Source organism: Oryctolagus cuniculus, chromosome 12 (assembly GCF_051225735.1).
Source record: "Oryctolagus cuniculus isolate XC-2025 breed Fujian yellow rabbit chromosome 12, ASM5122573v1, whole genome shotgun sequence".
Classification (NCBI taxonomy): Eukaryota; Metazoa; Chordata; class Mammalia; order Lagomorpha; family Leporidae; genus Oryctolagus; species Oryctolagus cuniculus.
The window spans coordinates 20375782-20395593 of record NC_142878.1 but is presented as its reverse complement, the minus strand read 5'-3'; the positions used below and the strand labels follow the sequence as shown (position 1 = coordinate 20395593).

The 19812-nt window shown below is 48.9% G+C and overlaps 1 protein-coding gene across 3 annotated transcripts in view; it reads left to right on the top strand.

The window, feature by feature from the left end:
* The window catches only part of PELI2 (pellino E3 ubiquitin protein ligase family member 2), a 144459-nt gene that overhangs the window by 112442 nt on the left and 12205 nt on the right, over positions 1-19812 (top strand). For all 3 annotated transcript variants that reach the window (XM_051822914.3, XM_051822915.3, XM_008269703.5), the window contains one exon: positions 15598-15699. In XM_051822914.3, coding sequence (XP_051678874.2) covers positions 15598-15699 — 102 coding nt within the window. The remainder of the gene's footprint in view (positions 1-15597; positions 15700-19812) is intronic.

Below are 19812 nucleotides of genomic sequence, written 5' to 3'. Positions count from 1 at the left end.
CCAGCTACTCATTCTAATAAGTGAGTTTAGCAGGTCTATGGGATATAAAACCAATATACAGAAACCAGTAGTAGTTGAGAATGGAGAGTTTGAAAACCAAGCATTTAAGATGCTGTTAGAGGCCGGCGCCGCGGCTCACTAGGCTAATCCTCCACCTTGCGGCGCCGGCACACCGGGTTCTAGTCCCGGTCGGGGCTCCAGATTCTGTCCCGGTTGCCCCTCTTCCAGGCCAGCTCTCTGCTGTGGCCAGGGAGTGCAGTGCAGGATGGCCCAAGTGCTTGGGTCCTGCATCTGCATGGGAGACCAGGAGAAGTACCTGGCTCCTGCCATCAGATCAGTGCGCCAGCCGCAGCACGCCAGCCGCAGCGGCCATTGGAGGGTGAACCAACGGCAAAAGGAAGACCTTTCTCTCTGTCTCTCTCACTGTCCACTGTGCCTGTCCAAAAAAAAAAAAAAAAAAAAAAAAAAGATGCTGTTAGAAACAGTTGAGGATAAGGATAGGAAAGCACATGCAGCACTGCATGCTGAAAACTGAGAAACAGTGCAGAGGTGAGAGAGCGAGGAGGCTGTGCCCACACAGGGGACCTGAATTGGGTTCCTGCTGCCATTGAGGGCACCTGGGGAATGAGCCAGCAGTGGTAGCTTACTTCCTCCATCTGTCTCTGTCTGTCTGTCTCTCTGTGTTTCAAATAAATAAATGAATAAAATTTTGAATAGCAAGATATACCATGTTCATGAATTAGAGAACTTTATATTATTGAATATCATTTTTCCAAAAATTGACCTAGATTCAGCATAATCGCAATCAAATTCCCATACTGCTTTTTTGGTGGCAAAAAAAAAAAAAGTCAAATGCATATTTATCACATGACACAGCAATCCTTGTGTAGGTATTCCCAAAAGGAATGAAAATATTCAGAGCTGCATTTGAGATAACCAAAAATGGAGGGAAAAAAACTTAGTAGCCACCAACTGATGAATGGGTAAACAAATTATAGTAAGAGTATATCCACAAAAGAAAAGAGTAACCAGTAGCTACCAAGATATGCAGTAAAACAGGTAAATCTCAAAAAATGTTGGCAATTTAAAGATTCCCAATGCCTACATGTTTCCATCTACATGGAATTTTAGAGAGTGCAGGTGTAGTAAGGTTTCCTGGAAGGGTGAGGCGGGGTGGGGCGGGGCCTGCCTGGGGAGGCGGAGCTCATCAGCACAGCTTGATGCTGGCGGCCTGATGGTTTAGAGTCATCAAAACTCATCAAGTCTGTACCCTCGAAATTGGTGAGTCCTGGTCAGTGTACGTTGTGCCTCAGTACAACTGACTCTAAAAACATAGGAACAAACTTCTGTAAAGCTCTGGCAGTACATGGTACCGTGGGGCACGCTGAGAAGCAGGAGTGACAAAGGCAGAATCACTTAACTGTGCTTCTGCCCATGCCATCTGTGGATTACGAAGTTCTGTTGAGACGTCACAGTGAACGCAGATGGGAAAATCTGTGGTCACAGAAGTGGAGCCAGGGGAAGCAATTTCAGGCCGCAGATTTTGAAGACAATCAGAGGATGAGAGGTGTTTCGGGGGCAGCTGTCTCCGGATATTCCAAGGACTCTAGTGTGGGGCGGGATCGGGATTTGTTTTTTTCTTCCTGAGATGTTCTGGCTACACGGAAATAAGTTTCTGCCCAGCACAAAGCATCTCAGATGGCTCAGGTTTGGGAATGGTTGTGAATGGGTGTCATTGCAAGGCTGGCATACAGACAGAAACTTCTGAAGAGTGAGCTCAATTCAGCTCATGGTGATACTTGTTCATTGTGTCCTGTGAGTCTACAGAGGCAGATGTATCGGCTTCTGCTCCCTTCTCCGCTCCGCATCCCTGCCCTCGCTCTCAGCTTTGGTCACTGCTCCTGTTGGTGACTCATTCTCACGAACGCGACTTTGCCCGTGGCCTCCTTCCCTGGGTTATCCTAGGTGCCTTCCGTTCATTCCAGTGGTGGAAACAGGATTTGATCAGTGTCTGGACCTCAGTGCCAATCCTGCGACCTCACAGGAGGATTTGAAAAGTTCACGTAAATCCCGTCTCCCAGAGCTGGAACAAAGCAATGAGGAAAGTGTGCCATGCAATGTGGACTTGCGCACTCCCGCTGGCTTTACAGAATGGGGATAGCACGACCTGCCGCCTGGTTGTCCAGATCAAATGATTAAGTAAAATGATACACGAAAATCTCGTACCTTTGAAAAGTACTATTCACACAGAAGCGATTTCTGGTTTGGTTAGTAAGATGTGAATGTTTATCTTATTTTATACATTTATTTTGGGCTGCTTCTTATATATATAGATATATATTTTTTAACTAGATTTGTATTCGGGCAGAGGATTTCATGCATGCGAGTGTTAACTCATCTGATGTGACACATCCAGTGTGCGCGTGCTGACAGGGAGTGCCGACTCCCCCGGAACGCGGCTGAGGCTGTCCTGCTGTGGCGCTCACGTGGCTTAACTCCCAGAGTCGCCTTGCGGGCAGTGTCCCCAGGGCTCGCCGTGTGGTGCAGGCTCCATCCCCGAAACAGCACATCCATTTTATGCGTTGAATTTTATTACATTTCTGTCTCTATAAAGTGTTAGAGACAGCGGGCTTATTGAAAGCAGCGATTTTCAGGCAGACTCCCAAGGCCGATGAGCCTGTTCCTTTGCCTTCCTTCAGCTGAGTGCAAGGTTACTAACCCAGCACTGGCCCAGGCCACGTTTCAGCTGCGGTTCTAAGAGTTGGCTCTACACCATCGCCCAAGGAATAAGGGTGCTCCACCTGATGCAGGGACCTTTTCATCAATAGCAGCAGTGTGGTTGGTTCAGTCACCCGGATCTGTACCCCTAGTGTAATTGGTGTCAGTTCATCTCTCGCATTGTTTGGCTGTGTGGAAATGGACTATCTACAGATTTTCATGTCACACTATTGTGTTGTTTTTTTTTTTACAGTGACCTTTATCTCCTATACTTAATTTCTCCAGAAACATGAACTAATCTTTATAATGTCAGGTCGGGGAGGGGATGACTATAGGGACAGTATATTCTGGTGAGGCATTTACAGCAGGTGTCACCACTTTCCTCCTTTGCTGATCTTAGTAACCTGCCAGCGGGCTCACGGCTGGCTGGGCCCGAGCCCGCCGCCTTCCCGCCTGCTCAGTCACCCTTCCCAGCTGCATGGTGTGCCCCAGTGCTGTGGCCACCACCTCCCTAATTCGTGTGTTATAAAATATCCCTGGTTTCTTTGGGAAAGATAGCCAGGAGGTAAGGATGTGGCTATAGACTGTGCACAGGGGGAGGTGTTTTTGAGTATGACCCCCTTCTATGCATATTTTTTTAGTGACCTGTTTCACTTGCGAGTTGCTCCTAGGCCCCTGCGTGAATGCTGAATGCCATACATCATTTGCTTAGGATTTCATGACCTAGCGGTTCAGGATCCCTTTACCTGGGCTGGCGTCGTGGCACAGTGGGTTGGGCTGCTGCCTGCAACACCGCCATCCTGCGTTCGAGTCCCAGTGGCTCTGCTTCCCACCCAGCTCCCTGCTAATGCTCCTGGGAAGGCAGAAGATGGCCCAGATACTTTTACTTTAAACATCTATTTATTTATTTGAAAGTCAGAGCTGCGGAGCTCCTGGGAAGGCAGAAGATGGCCCAGATACTTTTACTTTAAACATCTATTTATTTATTTGAAAGTCAGAGCTGCGGAGAGAGGGAGAGGGAGAGACAGACAGAAAGAGAAAGATGTTGCATATGCTGGTTCACGCCCCAGATGGCTGCACTGCTAGGGCTGGGCCAGGCTGAAGCCAGGAGCCAGGAGCCAGGAGCTTCTTCAGGTCTCACATGTGAGTGGCAGGGGCCCAGGTACTTGGGCCGTCTTTGGCTGCTTTTCCCAGGCCATAGCAGGGAGCTGTGCCGTCTTCCACTGCCTTCAGGCTGCATTAGCAGGGAGCTGGATCAGAAGTGGAGCAGCCAGGACTTGAACAGGCATTCATAGGGGATGCTGGCATCACAGACAGTAGCTTAACCTGCTGTGCCACAATGTTGGCCCCCCAAAAGGTAACTGTTAAACAAAAAACTTTGTCGTTCAAAGAGCCTGAAACATTGGTAAGAAATTTAGGTTGTAAGAATTGCTTTTAAAATCTTAAGCCTCATTCATATTAATAGAAATACCAACCAAAGGCACAATGAAATCATTTTCACATATTAGAATGTAATTCCTTATGTTGGTGACCAGTGAGGGAAACATGGCCTCGTATATTTCTGGTGAGAAATACTTTGACAGTAATTTTTAATATTAAAAATACATATAGGGCCGGCGCCGTGACTCAATAGGCTAATCCTCCACCTTGCGGCGCCGGCACACCGGGTTCTAGTCCCGGTCAGGGCGCCGGATTCTGTCCCAGTTGCCCCTCTTCCAGGCCAGCTCTCTGCTATGGCCAGGGAGTGCAGTGGAGGATGGCCCAGGTGCTTGGGCCCTGCACCCCATGGGAGACCAGGAAAAGCACCTGGCTCCTGGCTCCTGCCATCGGATCAGCGCGGTGCGCCGGCTGCAGCGGCGGCCATTGGAGGGTGAACCAACGGCAAAAGGAAGACCTTTCTCTCTCTGTCTCTCTATCTCACTGTCCACTCTGCCTGTCAAAAATAAAAAAAATAAAAAAAAAATACATATAAAATACACTGTTTGATCCATATGTTTTATTTCTAGGAATTTATCCTATAGATACATTTTCCTATATGGAAAATTAATAACTGAATATTTATTACAACATTACTTGTAAAAATTTTTTTAAATTAATCTCTATTAAAAAGAGATATATTGGTGTCCAGTGTCATGGTGTAGTGGATTAAGCTGCTGCCTGCAATGCTGGCATCCCACTTGGGTTCCAGTTTGTGTCCTACTTCTGATCCAGCTCCCTACTAATGGCCTGGGAAAACTAGTAAAAGATGGCCCAAGTGCTTAGGCCCCTGCTACCCACATGGGAGACTCAGAAGAAATTCTAGGCTCCTGGCTTCAGATTGGCCCAGCTCCAGCCGTTGAGGCCATCTGGGAAGTGAACCAGCTAATTCAAGATTCTCTCTCTCTCTCTCTTTCTCTTTCTCTCTTTCTCTCTCTGTCTCTCTCTTCTGTAGCTCTGACTTTCAAATAAATAAATTTTAAAATAAATTAATAGGGATGTATTAAATAAACCAGGTTACATTTGGGTATTTAAAGAGAGACTATGACATTGACCATTCTACAGGTTACTGTGTAATAAAAGAAGCAGACAACAGAATACTGTGTGTAACACACTATCATTTCTTACATATATAATCTGCTAGTATCAGCACAGAATTTTCTCTGGGAGGATGCACAAAACAGCAATAGTGCCTCTGTGATAAAGACTAGAATTGGAAGGGACCTACGGTTCTGTGATAATATTTGATACTTCATGCAAAAGTTACCTTGCTAACAATACTGTTTCTCCTACAAATTGATCAGAACCTAGAGGACCCCGAAAATGAAGTACTAAAGTATCTGAGATTCTGAATGCTGTAGCAATCACAGTGATGGACTGTAAAAATAGGGGTGGACGCTGGACTCCGAGCACTTGACAGGTGGCATCCTGAGTCCTGCAACATTGCTGGGTGGCTGTAGTACTTTACAGGTTATGAACTGGATTCAGCATGTGGCCCGGAGACACACAGCTGATACGGAACATTATGGAATGAAATTGAGGAGTAACACCCAGTACATCCAAGCTCCCACCATTTAGGAAAGACAGCCACTTTCTTACACTCAATTTTGTGTATTAGAATCAAAATCCATATGATTCCAGCAGATTCAACACCTTGAAATACCACTACCTTTTTGAGGATACATGTGTTCATGGTTGTGTATAACCGAGATGTGGACTTACTGGCCTGGTTATATTCCATAAAGAAAAATGAGATTCTTCGTGGATAGAGAAACCTTAAATATGGTCCAAGTCTTAAAAAATAAAGCCCAAGTTCACGGAGGGAAAGTTGAGCCCACCTCCCCTTACATCTTTTAATTGAGGACTTCTGCTTTTATCACCATAAATAAATGGGGCTTTGTGTTTTGTTTGGAGCAAGTGTAAATTTTAGTCTTTTGATTGCTTGGTAGTCAAGGGATTGTTTTGACAGCTGAGAAATTGGCCTACATATTAGAATAGTTATGTGGAGGTCTTTGGGTATCTTAGTATAAAATCTATTTATGTCAGATTCAGTTTATAGCATCTGGAGCTTTGCCTGCCCATGCCAACAAATTGGGACTTGCTTTTGCCACTGAGTCACTGGAACACACAGAATGCTCCAGGCGCCTGTGTACTTCTGCCCCATTGCTCTTTAGAAACAAGGCATCCTTGTTTGGTCCAGTAAACGCATTTCTGGAAGAGCAGTAGGTAAAAGGAGTTATGAACAAAAACTTTAGTTTTTCAACTCATTCATTTGAAAGGTGCTTTTTGAATTTATGATTCATATTTATTAGAGTTCACTCTTTCAATGGACTTGGCTTTCTGGGGTGAGCAGCTCATATATATGCCAGCACATAAATGTTAGAGAAGTTACTGTGGTATGTGACAACGGACAGATTCACATGTAGCTTTTAAAGCCTTGTTGACTAATTAAATAGTGCCCTATAAAGTTTACCCACCATTGTTCTTATGTGAGACTATAGTTAGGTCTCTCTCTGTCTGTCTGTCTCTCTCTCTCCCCCTCCCTCCCTCCCCCTCCCTCTCTCCCTCCCTCTCTCTGTCCTTCTCTCTCCTTCTTTCCCCCTCCCTGCTCCCAGCCTACCCCCTTGGTTTTAAGGCCTACAATGAGAAATCTGTGAATGTTTTAATTTTCATGGAAACACTTGGAATGTCACAAGAATTTTATATCTCATGTCTTCTCATTTCATAAAACGTTCAAAAGCAAATGGCCCTGGTGTTTTGAAGACTGAGTTTGCTCGGGGTCACATTGCCCACCCCTTCCAGATGCCTTCTGCAGGGCTGGCGGCCGATGCCTGCCGCGCGTGTTCAGAGCAGCGCCCTGCACTGTGGGATGGGACGTGGGACGCGTTCAGGACCTTGCCTGCTCCTCATCCTCTCACAGTGTTGGGAGCTGCCCCACAGCGCCCATGTGAGATGTCTCCAGGGTCTGCGTCAGAGTGTGCCCTTTCTAAGCTGAGACCAGAAGAAGAACTTTGATTAAAAATAGACGGGTTGTCATTTTTGGCAGCTAGCGCAGCATGTGCGGTTAGCATTGTGAGCGTGTTTACGTCTGTAGACATGTGTCTGACTCACAGCATTCCTGTGTAGGAAAACTGCACTTCCCCCCTGGTCCTCCTAAGACATGAGCCAAACCATTAAAAGGGGAGATCGAAAGTTCCAAAATGCAATGCAGCAATCCACAGACACTTGAAGGCGAACGCTTCACGTGTTCAGCACTTTGAGATAAACCAGGTGGATGCAGAAGTTGTTGAATCTCTCTGCTGTAAGTCAGCAGTGACCTTTCTGAGGACACGAGCCCAGCACCAGTGCGGACGGCAAAACCAAGGCACGGAGCCCTTCCCAGAGTTCACAGCCAGCAGGCAGTGGAGAGGGAGTTCAGCCTGGTTTGCACTTTTAGCCCCACCATATACTGCCCAGTTGGAAGTTAACATGAGGCAGAAGTTCTCGCCCTCAAAGAGCTTTTCATGTACCTGGGAGTGGTGGCATTCCTGGGACAGAGCTCCACAAACCAAAGCTCATGGTCTCGTCTCGATCTCCAGCCATCCCCTTTGTCAGCTCTCCCACTTCAGATTGTCTCTCGTAACCGGTGCCACCAAAATCCAGCTTCTCCGTAATTAGGAGTGACCCAGGTTAGAAATGGGCTCCTTTCAGATGTTCTGTCCCTGCCTGCCTTCTCTGCTTGCCCACTGCGGGACCTTGACTTGGCCGGCCCCAGCATATGGTTCGTTCTCGGCCAAGGGTTGCCACGTAGTTCTGTAAGCCAGTCCGGGGCAGGTGCAGGAGTGACCACTGCCAAGGTCCAAGTCATTGCTTCTAAAATCGGCTCATCTTTGGGTTTATCAGGAAGTAGAAGTTCTGTTGATTTCGATGAAATCCAGGTTAGTATTCTGTGACTTTCTTATCATAGCCATAGTTTGGGCACTTGTTTGAAATATGGGTCCTTGAAAAGATAGACTGTCGTGGAGTGGATTTGTGCGGTATAAATTGTGAAGTCCTGCAGCCACCTCCTCTGTCTAGAAACAGCGCTCATCCATATTTTAACACACACATTGACAAGGGTGGCAGAAACCTCGTCTTCCCAGTAGCAGTCTGAACCCGACTGATGGAGGATTTATTGCCTAATTATACTTGTCATCTTGACATAAACGTTATTCGTTCTGGAAAAACGTGTTTGTCATACCAGGACTGTCTAATGAATACAGTCAATATCCGGTGTATATTTAAAGCCAAGCAGAACAGTCATCCCCAGAGTGGGTGTTGTGGACACCAGGGAGCTGATGGTACTGCCTGGGGCCGTGCGGCAGTGCGCTCAGTCCAGGTGTGCAGTGCAGGGAGCAAGGAAGATGCCAGGCTGTGCCCCACCATGCTGCTCACATGGACTCCCTCTGTCAGTGGATTATAAGGGTGATAACCAGAGAATCAGGGAGGAGGAGGAATTGGGACAGAGCTGGGATTCAAGCCCGCCCCATGTGCTGTTTGCTCAGCGTTGGAAGCTACCAGCCAGTTGGAGCTGTGCAGCACCCACGGGTGCTCTTGCCCTCCTACCTAGAGTGCAGGTCGGGCTGGAGCTCGGGATTCACTGGGCAGCCACACAGGGCAGCCGTCTGGGCACCGGGCAGCCACACAGGGCAGCTAGCTGGGCACCGGGCAGCCACACAGGGCAGCCAGCTGGGCACAGCTATTTTCCTTCTGCTCAAGGTCCCAGCGTGTGCTGGATTATCAGTGCCTGTTGCACTGAGGCCACACAGCGGCAGGTGCAAGTGCCAGTGACCTCATGGGGCAGCTGGCTGATCCGTGCCCACATGAGCCCGACTCCCACTAGGACCCACCGCGCCTGTGCCAGCCCCACTGAGTGCACTGTTGTCAGGCCCGTGAAACCCGCCCGCAGTTCTTCCCAGGCGGTCACAAGTCCCAGCGTTCCTTGATCTGGACACACATGTGTGTATTCTGCCATAAACATAAATCTCACAAGTTGGTTTTGAACAAAAACAAAAACAAAAAAGTGTAAGCTATGGGTCCCACTCCGACCTACCCCAAAAGAGTTGCATTACGGTGCTTCTGTGACCAGTGAAAATGTGTTCCAGCAGCACGGAGTGTCCTGGGGCCCTGAGGCCCTGGCGTGCAGTGAGCAGAACTGCGGTGAGAGGCCACTGTTATTCTTCTGATTTCCACACGTCCTTTCTGCAGCATTTATTTATTGAAATCACCCGATGGGCTCCGAAGCATTAAATCGCAGATTCGAGTCAATAGTGAAGCGGACTGAAAACGACTCTGCCTGCAGTGCACACGCTGATGGGCGGGGCAGCCCCTCCGTGGCCTGCGCCGCCTCTGTGAAGAGGGCCGAGTTGTGTGTGGAGGCCTCACAAGGTCGGCGACAGCGCAAGCCTGCGACATTCATGGTGGAGCCTGAGAGACAAGGGGGTCCGTGGCTCCCCAGTCGAGCGTTCAGCTTATCTCCTAGGACCGCCCACGTAGGGCAAGCTGTTAGGACACCTCGGACTCTTCCCCAGAGAGCAGCTGGTGGGAGCAGGAGCAGGGCGAGGCGCTCAGCCCCCTGAGCTCTTCTTCCTGGTGTCTGCTGGCCCCCGGACGCTGACTGCTGTGACAGCGTGGGAGACCACCGCACACAGGCGCAGGGGTGCGGGGCTGCAGGATGCAGAGCCCTTGGGAGCAGCCTGTCAACCACAATGCGGGGGCGGAACCAATTGCACCTCCTTGCGCTGTGCTGGGCGGGCGCTTTCCAAAGCCACGTTTGTTTCATTCCCCCTGACTGCTGGGTGGCCTGGCAGCCGAGTCAGCATCCCAGCTGTCTAGACGAGGGGGCTTATTAAACTCTTGAGTCATTGGGTTCTCAGAAAGACTCAGTGATAGAAAAATGAGGTGTAGTTTTGACAAGAAAGAATTTCATTGCATTGCACTTGAAGCTCGGATGCACACGCACACAAATACCCCATTCCCTTAAATGGCTTGGGTCTGGTGTGGTGAGGCCCCACCCTGGGCGTCCGTAACGCGTGCCGCTGGCCAAAGTCCGCTTCGCTTTCTAGCATAAGCAGTTATTTTCTTCTGCTCTCCTAATCTCCCCCTCTATTCCTGCTGCAAACACGCAAGGACTAAAAAATGTCCCTGTGACATATGGTGGCTTTTGCCTCCTCCGGTGACTCTGAAAGCCTTACAGTGTCCTAGTGCGCACTCATCTGCAAGTGTTCATTTCAAATAGCAACAGTAAATTGTCTTCCAGCAGACTGAAATTATCGCAATAAAAATACACGTGTGCTCTAAACTCAGAACTTCTCAGCATACACTCAGGAGCTGGGCCACCTGCTGTAGCAGACACACCTGTCTTGCACACGGGTATAGATCACATGCCCACACCAGGGCCAGTAGTGCCCAACATGAGAGGAAAAGCAACCCCGGCACCTGCAAGCCTGCAAACAGATCGTTAGACTTGTCTGTTGTTGTGTAGCACACGACCCCAAGTTAGCGACTTCCCAGAAACCATCGTTTTGTGGCTCATGGGGTTGGGAAAGGCACTGCTGGGCAGCGTGTCGACAATCCACAGGAGGCACGCTGGGGCCACTGCAGAGCAGCTGCTGGCCCACGTGCCCTTGGGCCTCCCTCTCCCCTGGGGTGGTGCCTGCTCCAGGGTCTCTGCACGTGGCTCGGGCTTGCCCGGCTGAGAACCACAGAAATCCGGGTGGCACTGCTGAGTGCGTCTCAGGGACCCAGCAGCTGAGGAAGGCCACCCGCGTCCCAGGGGAGACGGATCCACTCGTAGCTCGGGATTGTCAGAGCAGAAGGCCAGGGCTGTTAGGGACCACGATGAAATGCCTCTGGGGAACAAAGCACTTGCGTGAGCTCAGCGTGTCCTGCAGCTGCTTTGTATTTCAGGAGAGAAAACAAGACCACGTCAGCATTGTTTGCTCTGCTCTGATTTTTGCCTCAGTGCTTATGGTGAAACCAGCAAGTGTCGCCGGGCCCCCTGCTGGGTGATGAGGAGGGTAATGATGGGAACTGGGAGGAGGCCTGGGGATGCGGCCGTGCCGCTGGGCTATGGAGGAAGCCCTCTGTGCTTGGGTCAGACCGCAGAGGGATGCTTTAGACGGCAGGGCCCCAGATGCTGCACCCGTGGGAGCCCTCGACCCTTACTTCTCCCCCAGACGCCTGGGGACACGCGGTCCCCGGGCTGGCTCAGCATCTCAGACATGGCAGTGCCCCCCAGGGACCCCTCTGGGAGTCTGCGGCCTCCCTGTCAGCTTGCAAGGCAGCCACCCCAGTGCAAGCCGCACGTCGTCTTTGTGACCACCGAGGGACCGGGAGGGCTGGCACCAGTGTGGTCGGGCCAGCCAGCGGGCTCGCTTTGCAGCGTGTGGAGCGTGGATGAAATCGTACTGATAATAAGGTGGGTTTTCAGCCGCCCTTTGCCTGTCACCGTGGGGCTGAGCGCTACCCCACAGCTTCCTAACAAAGCGGGATGTGACGCCTGCACTTCTGTAACTTGTGGCGCCTGCGCATAGGTTCTCAGGGCTTAGAAGAGGAGAACTCCCCAGCCCTGGTGGCCGGCCTTTGTCTCACACCCTGGAGATGGAGACCCGGGAGTCCCGACATCTCGTCTTTGGTTCTGACTTGAACCGGGACGATGCGTTCCAACTGCCCTGCTTCCTGAGTAGTAGAGCGCAGCCAGCGAGCCGGGCCTGGCGGGCAGGAAGCTGGGATCTAAGCGAGTCAGGCCCGCAGCTGAGAGGTGAGGGCTGAGCTGAGCTGGGCAGGGGCGAGGGCGAGGAAGAGCGGGGGGCGGGGGGGGGGGTGCTGCCGTGGGCTCCTCGGATGGTAGAGCGATGCTTATTTTCCAGCTGGCTGCAGGTGGAATCCTTCATTCTGTGACTCTGTAGCTGGCTCATTGTGTATTTTTCACCCCAGAAAAATCCATACCCAGAGTGCAATGGCTTTGGTGGACTCCGAACATCTGAGCTGGGAGCACCTCTGAATCCCTGCCCGTCTCTAGCAGGGTAATTCACTCGCTCACGCATTCGTTCATTCATTCATTCAGCAGTCACCAGGCTCCTGCCCTGCCCTGGGTGCTGGGGCTGCCTGTGAAGGGCTCGTGGTCTCGGGAGGGTGGACCATCAGGCAGCTTCCTCCCCGTGAGAACTTAGGAAAGCCAACGTGAGAAACGAGTGTTGTCTACGCCACAGGCACTGGGGCCATGAGCTTGGCGGTGTTCAGTACCGGCGCGGTGTCCACATTTGGGTTATGAGGGCGAATCACGGCGCCACGCAGCCACGATTGTGAACAGGTTCACAGGAGGGCCGGAAGGAGGCCCCGCCAGCTCCTCTAACGTCATTTCCGAAGTAGAAGCCTGGTGCCTCGTGGCGACTCCTGATGGATTCAAGCCAGGAATCTGTGATGTGTTAGAAACCGTGTTTCTGACAGTCGTATTTCAAATGGTAAAAAGAATATTGTTGAAAAATTAAGACTTCTAACAACACCACAAATGCTTACTGCCAGCTCCTCTGTGAGACATGACCCAAGAAAGTAGAAGGTGGTCTCAAACTTGCCCTCTTCTCCTAACCTGCCCCACCCGCCTACATCTGAGCCCAGCCTGGACCTGGGTGCAGGCAGCCCTGACCCGGGGAGCTGGGGGCTGCCCCCACTCCTCGTTGCCATGGTTTCTTGCAGAGCCACCCTTCACTGGGGCTGGCCTCTATCCCCTGGACCAGCTCTCCGCAGGGCCTCTGCTCCCTGCCTGTGCTGCTGGTGTGGACCCGGGCACCAGCACTCACCCCTGCTGGCCCTGGGGCTGACTCCCGGGTGGACAGCACTGATTCTCTCCGCACCCTGCCCCCCAGGCTGTGCATCATCTGCTGCCTCCAAGCCACGCCCACCTCCTGGGTCCCGGAATCTCCTGCAGTCTCTCTTCCCCCACTTTCCCTTGCTCTCATCCAGGGGCCTCTACATCCTGGCCCCAGGCAAGCACTTGGCTTAGTCAAAAAAGCACAGAAATTGTGTTTTCTTCACTCTGTTCCTAAGCCTGACCATTCTGCCTTAGGCAATGTAAAAAAAAGTGCATGTTTGAAATGATGACTTTTCTTTACATTGGCTCAGCGGTCAGGGTGTGCTGGGTCATGTTTGAAGTGATGACTTTTCTTTACATGGGCTCAGCGGTCAGGGTGTGCTGGGTCATGTTTGAAATGATGACTTTTCTTTACATGGGCTCAGCGGTCAGGGTGTGCTGGGTCAGGCACTCAAGGCTTCTTTCAAAGCCCCAAAGTACCAGCAGTGCCTCCTCTGGTCCGGGACTGCTGAGGCTTCTAGGGATAGTGACTGTGTCCTTGTAAATAGACCTCCTCCTGTATTCCACAGGCTCAGGGTTTGGGTTGCAAGAATCCGTTAGGATGAGACACCTTGGAGACACTGGGCCGTTCCGGTGCCTGCTTAAGTGGCTGGCAGGCAGGCATCCGCAGGGCACCCTGCCTGGGGCCACGCTGTGCCCCCGGGGACGTGGGTTTCCCAGCACATTGGCGAGACACCTTGAAGTGGGAAATTCAGGAGTCAGAATGTAAGAGGTCTAATACAAGAGGCTTCGCCAGAGGCCTGCCCACCCGCACCTCCTCAGGATGTAAGGAACTCTCTTCCATTAAGGCAGTTTGTAGAAAGTTCAAAACACTGCCCTTAAGTAGGCACTATCGCACGGAAATGTTGACTTTTAGAAGATTTTCTGTTCAGGCATTTGCTCACTCCTCAGTGTGCAGGTGACTGGGGAACTATAGACATTCTTACTCTGTGTAACCTGTATGCACCAAGAATGTTGTATTTGAATTGATACATTGTAGGCATACTACCACCCTCACTTACTAGTTTTGCAGGTTTGAGGTTAGTGCATTCTTTTTTTTTTTTTTTTTTTTTTTTTTTTTGACAGGCAGAGTGGATAGTGAGAGAAAGAGACAGAGAGAAAGGTCTTCCGTTGCTGTTGGTTCACCCTCCAATGGCCGCCGCGGCCGGCGCACTGCGCTTATCCGAAGGCAGGAGCCAGGTGCTTCTCCTGGTCTCCCATGGGGTGCAGGGCCCAAGCACTTGGGCCATCCTCCACTGCACTCCCGGGCCACAGCAGAGAGCTGGACTGGAAGAGGGCAACCGGACAGAATCCGGTGCCCCGACCAGGACTAGAACCTGGTGTGCCGGCGCCGCAAGGCGGAGGATTAGCCTATTGAGCCATGGCGCCGGCCTATATTGTTTCTAATACTTGTATCATCTTAATGAAGCACAGAAAATAAAACATCAATTCAGATGTGAAGCTCCACAGGACAGACTGTTAAATAGCCGTGAGACAAACCAGGCTAACTTCAAAGCCAATTTGGAGTGTTGTACTATTCATTGCTGGAAGCAATTATATTAGTCAAATATGAATGTTGAGAGTACATTTTCATTCACATGCTGTGTCTGTCCAACTGCTTTTAAATGCTTTCTTGCTCTTCATACAGTGTCGTCATCCAATAAATGTTTAATAAAAAGGCTTATTAAAGTTTTATTTGTTATACTTAACGTAAAAGACTGGAAATAAAGATAAATTAGGTTACAGTAATGGGTAAATGTAATTGAAATAATTTGGAGTACAACTTAAATCAATTTCTTTGTTGACTCAGGAATATTAAAAGTATGTGGCCACAACTTACGATGTTTTCCAATATATTATTATGGAGAAAAAAAGAGCAATATCTTAACCTTTTTATTCCTGGATTATTTGAGAAAGAATATTAGCTTTTTCTAATCTGAAAAAAAGAAAATAGGACTAAGTTAAGCTATCTTACGTACTAATTAGGTAAATATCTGGGTTAAGCAACTGCTTATACAAGACTTGAATGAGATGTAAAAGAAGTATACGCATGATTACTATTGGCTGGAATAGTGTATTCTACATACGGAAATAGAACGTTGACAGTTTTTAATGATTTCTTAACTGTGCTTATAATCTGTCACCTAAGAAACTATAACACATTCTTATTAACTTACCTGCTGAGTAAAATAGATGTTAAAATTTTGAGTAAATCACTGTTTTGGCCTAAAAATTCTATCACTGAGCTTTGGTAATGTGGAGAAAGTGTGTATTTTTCCTGCGACTGTGATTAAATCAAGTCTTGCAGGCTAGTGGAGGAACTCTGACTTGGTTCAGGTGAACTGCTGTTCACGCTAAGACGGAACATTGGGTGGAGCCCGGATCCTGGCGCCAGCACAGGCCCCAACTGTAGGGGAAGTGCTGGCCTCGCTGCCTCTGCTGGGGGCTGCCAACTCCTAACGACAGGCAGAGCTGTGCAAAAGTCGCGACAATAACATTTTAATGAGTTTTCTTTTCTTTTATTTCACTACCAGGCTATCAGCTGCAAAAGCCAGCACAGTATATCCTACACCTTGTCAAGGAGTCAGACTGTGGTGGTCGAGTATACACATGACAAAGATACGGACATGTTTCAGGTAACACAGCTTCTTCAATGGAATCTTCTAGAACACTTTCCCTTCAGTTCTGTAACTTGAATCAGAAACCCAGCACAGTAGTGTCTGGTGAGGTCTGGGAGGAAGAGGTAAACATTTTTCCTATTTGATCTTTGAAGGACTAAGAAAATCTTTATTCTAAAACTTTACAAAGAAATTATAAAGGCAACATTCTCAGATCTAAATGCAATAGAAATAGACATTAATAACAAGAATAAAAATCTTAAAAGCCAACATATTGAAAATACTTCCTAAATTAACATGAATCAAAGAGGACATCAAAACTACAATTAGAGGCCTTTTCAGAAATATAACTGGGAATTATACGGCAGAGCTCACGGGATGTGGCCAGCATCTCACTCTCTTATAGAAAATGTAAGGGCTTAAGTGCTTTCATATTAAAAATTTGAAAAGGAAACAGAGAAGGAGAGAAAGAATGAAAATGAAGGATCTAAACATCTCAAAAAGCTATTTTTTTTAAAAAACCACAGCAATTAAGAAAGTACAGGAGGGGTTCAAGAATAGCTTCAGTGAAATATAATAGAAACACAGAAATACACCTGAAGAAAATAGGATGGAAATAAAGAAACAATATTTTTAATTAGTAAATTTTAAAAGGAGAGAATTAACAAATACACCCAAGATTTTGTCCTGTAAAGCAGCCAGAAGATTTAAGTTTAGGCTAACACTGGAAGAGAGCAGACAGCTTAGGCGTGCTGAGGCTTAGCATTTTGGTATGGAGAGTCACATTATTAAATCAATGATGGTGAAATAAATGTCAAGAAAGCATGGCAGTTATTAACATCATACCTGATGCCAAAATCAATTCTAGAAAAGGTAAGCATTTAATCGTAGGAGTGAAGGAATAAAATCCTGGAACAAACTTTAGATGAATTCATATTTTCAAGGTTGGGAAGAACTGACAGCAAATGAAGAAATAGATTTTATTTTACAAAATTAGCTTCTTTTTTCATTGTCAAAAAAGTTACAGAACAAACATACTAGTAGCAACTTAGGGAACAACCAAGTAGATAAATGATTGATACCTGTAGTATCTCTTACCCCACTAAACACACACTTATTAAAAGAAGTCATATACATGGTGAATAAATAAGGAAAATGACTCTTAAAAATACCAAATAGATTAATAATAAAATGCTCTTTCTTGCTGTTAAGTACTTGAAAATATAGCCTTGACTAGCCTTGTGTGGAACTCGCACTCCTGATGGGACCTGGAGTGGCACAGCACTTCTCCAGGGCTACAGTGCCGTGTTACCAGTAATCCCCACGACCACACCCACGGACCCAGTGATTCTACAGTTTCCATGCATAAGTAATTAAGAAATAACAGAGGCAGGCATTTGGTCCATTGGTTAGAACACTGCTTGGAATGCCCGCATACCTTGTTAGAGTGGCTGGGTTTGAGTCTCAGACCTACTTTCTATTCCAACTTCCTGCTAATGCACACCCTGGCCAGAGGTGACAACTCAGCTGCTTGGGTCCGTGCTACCCACATGGGAGACCTGGATTGAGCTCTGGGCGCCCAGCATTGGCATGGCACCAGCTGGCACTGGCATTTGGGGAGTGCTCATGCACACACCCCTACACATATGCTTACGCACACACCCCTACACATGCACATACGCATACACGTATACTGTTAGGTAAGAGACACTGAATTCCTGTTTCTTACGCTCTGCAGGAGTTCTTAGGGACACGCTGTGCCTGTCGTCTCCACCAGTGTGCAGTCACGGTCTGTTCAGACTGTTCACGTTCTTCCTTCTCGTCTGCAGAATGAATTAAAGATTTGGTTGAGTTTTTTCAGCTGTTGCTAACTTCTGAGTGCTTTATGCACATCTTTCCCATTTCGTAACACAGAGTATTAAAGACTCATGATTTAACTAAACACACACACACACACACACCAGTTTGTATTCCCTGCAAGCACATAGCAGTGAGGAGCGGAGTTCGGCTTGGAGCCATGGAGCTGCTGCCTCGCTTCACGCCGAAGCCGCTGCAGCTTTGCCCACCTCCGCTGTAGCACCATCAGTGATCAGTGCCAAGGGCAGCACAGGGCAGAGGGCATCTTTGTGTCATCATGGAAGCGGTTTTGGCCTCCTGGACCTCTTGGGGGGGGGGGGTTGTCTCAGGGAGCCTCAGAGGCATATGGACCACACTCTAAGACATACCCCCCTTAAAGCAGCCGCTTACTTACATAGCTGAGAAACCTGGAAGTAAGCTACACTAGTGTCAGGAAAGCATGAGTGGAAGAACTAAAGAGCGAGTTCCTCGCTCCTTGTGTGCTGTCACCTTCTTTCAGTCAAGCATGGCAGCTCAAACAAGAATTTAAGAAATCCTACATTTATCATTTGTATTAAAGCAGTCTGATTCTGTGCACAAAACATATTGAAGGGCTAATGTTAGGTCATTGTATTATTTTTTAAAGATTGATTTGAAAGGCAGAATTAGAGAGAGAGAGAGAGAGAGAGAGAGATCTTCTGTCCACTGGTTTACTCTCCAAATGACTACAATAGCCAGGACTGGGCCAGGCCAAAGCCAAGAGTCAGAAACTGAGTTTCCAACATGGGTAGCTGGGGCCCGAGCACTTGGACCATCGTCTGCTGCCTCCCAGACACATTAGCAAGGAGCTGGATCAGAAGTGGAGGAGCTGGGACTCAAACCAGACACACCAATGTGTCACAAGCAACAGCTCTCACTTAGTGCGCCACAATGCCAGTCCCCAGTGTTGGATCACCTTAAATAGCAGAATTAAGCAACTCTTGGAAGGCCTTAAAAAGACATTTATTTTAACTCTTCCCTGCTTTTAATAAGTTTGTGTGCCCAAAGCTCAGCCCCTAAGTCACTGCACAAAAGTCCCTGTGGCAGAGGACAGAGAGAGGGGTCCTTTGGGCCAGGTCAGAAGCTTGGGCTTTATTCCAGGGGCTTTGGGAAGCTGTTAGAGGATTTTAGGCAGGGGAGAGTTATCATCTGGTTTGTTTTCCATAGATACCTCTAGCTACTGTGTGAGGAAGAATGCAGGGGCCACCTGTCGCTGAGCAGGATGCGAATCCTGCCTGGAACGGGTCACGTTGGAGATGCTTGTGGGACATCCCCGTGGCTGGCCTGAAGCTGGAGAGAGCCGGGCTTTGGGGCTAAGAGATGGGGTCTGATAGGATTCCAGGGAGAGAGCAGAGAGAAGGGAAGGCCCCTCTTACCAGCCAGCCCCAGGCGTCTCACTACTTTAATACTGGGTACGGATGGTGTAAGTTTTGCTGAATCGTTGGAAACCTGCGTGTAACAGTGTATCGACCATGGGCAGGGTAGCATGAGTGCTTCAGTAAGCTGGGGTAGGGGAGCTCAGAGGAGTGGGCTGAGGAGGAGGGAGGGAAGGAGGGACTAGAGAGAGGGTTGCCAGGCACTGCTGCTGTTGAGTGACAGAGAAGGGGGCTCCAGCTGAGGGTTGCTTGCAGCCAAGGGGAAGTGTTGTCATTTTGAAAATGAAAGGCAGAGCGTGATCTCCCATTCATTGGTTCACTACCAAAAACCTGCACCCGCCGGGTGGGGCCAGGAGCCAGGAGCCCAGTCTGGGTCTCCCCCACGGGTGGCAGGAACCCAATTACCTGAGCCATCCCACCAGCCTCCCAGGTCTGCCTTAGCAAGAAGCTGGAGTCAGTGCCGAGCAGGGGATTGAACCCAAGTAGCCTGAGAGGAGACACAGTTTCCACACTGGCTCAGCGCCTGCCCCAGGAAGGCATTTGCAAAGATGGGAGCCTGGGCCACAGTGGAGCTGCTCAGACTGGGATCCCCCGCGCGCAGAGAGAAATGTGTACGGATTCCAGCAGAGGTGTTTGGAAACCCTTGTGGCAGTTTGGCTTTGCTGAAACCTCCATGCAGGTGTCTCTGGTACTCGTTGTGACCGCAGTTTTTAAAGATTTCAATGACAGGTTGAAATGTAAAACGCATTCTGCAGAATGCATTGGAGAGCATTGGAAGAAAAGGAAGATTGAGGAGAGAAGGCACTGTCACGCTGGGGAAGGGGGCACTGTTGGGGTCTCGGATGGGATCAGCAGGCTTTGATCCTGGTCGTAGGAAGGC